This window comes from Gobio gobio, assembly GCF_949357685.1.
Source record: "Gobio gobio genome assembly, chromosome: 7".
Lineage (NCBI taxonomy): Eukaryota > Metazoa > Chordata > Actinopteri > Cypriniformes > Gobionidae > Gobio > Gobio gobio.
This window is the reverse complement of record NC_137103.1, coordinates 48,902,393-48,907,864: the sequence shown is the minus strand read 5'-3', so window position 1 is coordinate 48,907,864 and position 5,472 is coordinate 48,902,393. Positions and strand designations below refer to the sequence as shown.

General features: G+C 37.6%; 1 protein-coding gene across 1 annotated transcript in view; it reads right to left on the bottom strand.

The window, feature by feature from the left end:
* The window catches only part of LOC307128776 (uncharacterized protein), a gene marked incomplete at its 5' end in the record, with an annotated part of 8,372 nt that continues 2,900 nt past the window's right edge, over positions 1–5,472 (bottom strand). The window contains 6 exons of the mRNA XM_079820719.1: positions 1–880; positions 977–1,134; positions 1,303–1,483; positions 1,634–1,717; positions 1,801–1,848; positions 2,090–2,226. Coding sequence (XP_079676845.1) covers positions 1,332–1,483; positions 1,634–1,717; positions 1,801–1,848; positions 2,090–2,226 — 421 coding nt within the window. The 3' untranslated portion in view covers positions 1–880; positions 977–1,134; positions 1,303–1,331. The remainder of the gene's footprint in view (positions 881–976; positions 1,135–1,302; positions 1,484–1,633; positions 1,718–1,800; positions 1,849–2,089; positions 2,227–5,472) is intronic.

The following is a 5,472-nucleotide window of genomic DNA, read 5'->3' as shown; positions in this document are numbered from 1 at the left end:
AATTCCCATTTGGCATTTTTATTCCACATTTCAAAGTACATTAACTGTCAATGATACAAGATAATATAAATGAAATATAACAGACAATAAATAAGCTTAAATAGGCCTATAAATAACAAAACATTTTTACTAAAGAACCTGCATGTTTCCAATTAAATTTTGGTTAAAAAAAAAAAAAAAAACAGCCTTACAAGCAAATTATAACACTTACAATATTTGTTAATAACAAATAGGTCAGCTCTGGGATGAAAAGAATTACCATTAAATATTATATCAAATAATGAGGATATTTGGTACCAAAGAATGTGCAGGATACCAAATAAATCGAGGTATAACATCACATTTAACAAGCCATTTCTAACAATAGGATAAATGGTAATAATTTAGAGTAAAGCTCTGGAGAAGAATAGAACAGTAGTAGAACAGAACATTATAACAAGCCTGACTATGGGTTCTCCGGTTTTCCCCGACCTCCAGAATGAGGCAGCGCAAATTGGCTTATCTTCAGTGATTTCTTGTGCGCCTATATAAAGGACAAACAACCTCGCCATCCCATATCTATCCAAGGAGCTGCCTTCAAGGCAGGGTCACAGGGAATAAAAAAAAAGTAATTTCCACAGTGAACAGTGTGGATTGGGTGAGTGTAGCCTGAAACTTCTGGCTTCTTTAGGGGTCTTGATGTTACTGACTGCAGGATAAAGAAAGGGTTCCAGGTGTCAGTAGTCAGCCTAGGTGTAAGAGGTCGGCTGTGGGTCCCTCTCAGCTGTGCGGCGTCTTTTTCCACCTTCACGATCAGATGCTCCTTTCAGGTAACGCATGGCGCTAACCTGGACCGCCTCATCAGTGGCATCCTGGGTTGCCGGGTTCTTCCGGATGGCTCCTGTAGAAAATACAGATCTGTCATTCCATGTGAATGTCATAAGGCCACACACATCTACTTAAATATATAACAAATTTATATATTTATATATATTACTTTGAACAATGGTCTTCAGGAACATGGATAAAACATGCTTTATCCCCTACACCCGTCCAGGTTGTATTAATGGAAAGGTGATTAGAGAAGATACTCTGAAGTATTCGCCACACGGTTGTCTTTAGGTCCCTCCCACATTTGATTGCCAAAAACCGAAGCTGAAAATACAAAAAAGTGTTACAAATTACATATCTCTGAAGCTTCTCATACATAAATATAAAAATGTGACAGGCTGTGGATTCAGACTGTAGAATATGCAGTGTACAATCTTAAATTTTACTTTTTAGATTACCCTAAAGCATTATAAACAAAATCAGCACACTTACAAATCGTTCCTGGAGCTCTTTATCCTGCCTCAAACTGTTGTCAAGCCCCCTGGCAGGGATAACTCTCCAAAAGACACATTGGCACTGAAATGTTGCAGCATAGTGTCCATTTTGTTGTCCATGCTACGCACAACATCGCCAAACTCTCCAAGACGTCGCAGCATTAGGGTCTGATCTGCACCTACAGGGGTTCACAGAATAAAAGAATAAAGCAGTCAGTCCTGGTCCCTCAACTACTAAACTATGACATTTACAACTAGGTCTACTACATGTACAGGTGGCCCCAGTGGGAATTAAACCAACAACCACAGGTGTTGTTTGCAAGTTGTACCTGATTGCCCAGTACGAGCAAACGTCATCAACATTGTCCCAACTTGCTTCACCTGCTCATGAAGTGAGCCGCTGTCATCCGAAGCTACAAAATGAAAGGCATTTGGTAATTTTGGACCTATATCACAGTCAAAAAAGTAAAATTTAAGAAAGAGTGCATGTTCTCACCTGCTTGTGCATTGCTTTCCCTCAGGGCTTGGTTCTCATTCTGGAAATCTACATAAAAAATATTTTATTTTAATTATATTATATTATATTATATATATATATATATATATATATATATATATATATATATATATATATATATATATATAAAACAACAACTACAGGCACAATTTTCCATACTGTTAAAGTTTCCAACATCTGCAATTTCCTGTTTGTCCATCTCAACTCCTTTCAATATTCTTCTCCTTATAGCCCAGTAACTAGACATTGTGACTAACAATTTATTTACCTTGAAAGCCGAAACGATTGTCCAACAGTAGGTCTCGTGGATGAAGATAACCGATTGTGCTCTGGTCAAGGTATCTGCAAGAAAATGTGAACAAAACCGCATTGTTAACGTTATATACAGAATATACAGTAGCTATGCTGTGGGGGGAAAAACTGGTCAGCCAAATGTGGAACAGTAAAATGTATTCATTCAGTATAGTGATTCAAGTAAACTGCATTGTCCTCAAACATAAAAAGTACAGCAGTTCAGAGAAATAACTCATAAATGACCTTAAACGCTAGAAGAACAGTAGCAACACAGCACATGTTAGCTAACACTTGCTAAAACTGACCTAGCAGCATGCTTGTTCGGACTAACTCAATCATTTAAATAACCTATATACATCATTCTGTTTTGTTAGAAAACACCAAAAGTTAAACTTAAGTCTTTCTAGATGTAAAGCTTTGGCTAACTTACCTACAGTAGCTAGATACATTTTAACATGTAGAACATGCTTGAACTCAGTGTGTAAAAAAGGCGAAACAGCACGTGTTAGCCAACACTGTGCATTGTGCACTATATCAGCGTGCGTGTCTGAACAAACTAATTAAAACAACCTACCGGTATATACATCAAAAATGAACATAATATTGTGTGACACAAAAAGGAAACATGTACTTACTTAAACGCTCGTAGTCGAGGATATTTTCTGATCTCCTCTCTTCAAATACTAAAACCATGTGATGAGCGGCCGCTGTTGGTAAATCTGTATGTTTTACCGGTTTGTCTTCCGCCTTTTTTAGGTATACTGCCCCTCTCGGCCGGTGGAGGTACTTCTCTGTTTTTTATTTTTTTATTTTTATTTAAATTAGTACATGTATAGACAAGTACAATACAAAAAGTACAATGAGAGAAAAATAAAAATAATAAAGCATTGTGGTACAGTTCCGAATATGTAGAACAAAGAATAACAACAAATGTAACACTGTATATAAAATAAATCATAAAAATAAGAATTCTGAGATAGAAAATACTTTATAATATTAAGGCAGTCACATGAAATTGAAAAGCTTTCAGGTTTCTGTTTTTGTAAGCTTTTTGTTTTGCGACCTCATGTTTGAGAGGGTTTCAAAGTTGTAAAAATCAGCTTTATAAGAGGTAATATTAGAGGGCTTCTTTTGAGTTATTCTTGTCTTATGAATGTAGAATTTTTCCTAAATAATTAACAATATATTTTTGTTTTTCAGAAAAATATGGGTTTTGAAAACAAAGTAAAATGTCATGAAGTTAGTTCAAATTTTTTGTCATGTCTATTTTAAAGTCAGTCCAAAAAGAAATAGAAAAAAAGGGCAATACAAAAATAAGTGTTATCCTAAAATGAACTTTCAAACTTTCTTAACCCTCCTATTATGCTAAAAAAAAACAAAAGTATTACATTCATGGGTCAAATTGACCAACACTGTTTAAACACACTCGACATGCAAATAATCAAGTGAAAATTTAAATGTAATTTCCTAAACCTAACCTTATCATGGAATCAAGAGTCAAGAATCTGTTATAAACCCTAATGGCTTTGGAGCAAAAAAACTAATATTTGATATAATTCACATATAGGCTATTATGATTTTATAATCGCTTCAAATGTGAGAACTAGTTAAAATGCTGTCAGTTCCACTCTATTTCCCAACAAGCCAAACATAGCCAACGTGGCTGGTCGAATTTGAGAGTAGAAATCCTTGTATTTCACAGCGGCTTGCCGCCAGCCGGCCGCGGTCCATTAGGCGGAGGCAACCGCCAGAGAAAATGAAGCCGGCGGCCCGCCGGCTAGTCGGCCGCGGCATCTCGCAAGAAATGGGAGTGACGTATTCGGCGGCAAACGTTTCATCACCGCCAGCGGGACGCACCTATAGCCGACAGCTTAGAGCCGGCGGCAAAAAGAAGCCGTGCCGATATTTTTTGCTATCTGGGTTTAAATTAAATGCATATATCTACTTTTACATTCATATCACTACCATTATTTGAAAACAGTTTACTTTATAACTCCAATAGAACTGGAACTTTTACCGTTCTTATTTCTTTTTTTTATTTCCTTAAATCCCTTTTAATCCTTTAATCATTTAATTCCTTTAAATACCCCCCCACCACCACCACCACACACACACACACACACATGCGGCAAAAAAACAAAAACAAAAAAAACATGTCTAAGACATGGTTACGCCCTTGCCTCGATGAATAGAAAGTTCAATAGAACAGCATTTATTTGAAATGAAAATCTTTTCTTGAAATCTCGTAACATTATAGATGTCTTTACTGACACTTTGATCAATGCAATGCCTCTGAGTCCTTGCTGAATAAAAGTATTCATTTTATTTTTAAAACATTTGTAGCGCTTAATATTCTTTGTTGTGCTCTCCCCCTAAAAGCAGGGCCCGAGCTGGGATCGCGATTCAATGGAGACTCGCTCATTTCCCTGTGAGTACGCAGTCTAATCTTAGACAATCGAAATCAGATCTCGTTGAGCGTCATCAGCGAGTCCCCGCGGACGGCACAGTCAGCCTTTGGTGACGTTTTTGCAGCCCTGCGCTGGGCAACATAAGAGTTAGTCGATTTGTCTGGGGCATTATTAGCAAGGGCCCAGGTGGCAGTAATGTTGCCTGGGATGCTTTGACGTCAGATAAACCCCTGCTCCGTAAATGACCCCCTAGGACACCTTCTGTCCACAGTAACTAAAAGAAAACACACCCAATGATTTCTGCGGAATTACAACAATAATGCAGCAATGTGAATGTTTATCCTTTTTCTTTGTGCCACAAGAAAGACGAAACGCTTGCTCTGTTGCTTAATCAAATGCTTGCTGCGTATAACTGCACCTTGGTGTCACATATTCTGAGAAATTGTGATTGCAAAGTGCTCTAAACCAATAATACTCCCAGGATAGAGAAATGCTCTCTTCTTGTATAAAGAGTGCCGATTGCGTTCCACTATACTGCCTGTTTAATGGGTCTGTTCCCACTTGACATGCATGAGCACACATTTTTCAGTAAAGTGAATTCACATGCTATAAAAATATATCAAATAAACAGCCATCATTTTCACTGTACTTGTGAGCAGTTCCGCATGTATTTCTGGGCTTTTTCTCCTCGCATTATAATGACTCTGGATTGGATGCATTTTTCACCAAATTTCAGGGGAATATTTATAAACAAAGTGGATAACCAAACCCTATGGACGTCTCGGCTCTGGCATGTTTTCCCTCTATCTGCAGTGTTGGATGTCTGGCATACTCCCTTTTCTTGGAAACGGCCTGAAATCTTCCCTTTTGTAATGCGAGATCACGAAAACATTATTGTAAAGGAATGGTGCAGGGTGGGACATGGAATCTGCAGTCCAAACTCGAGGGG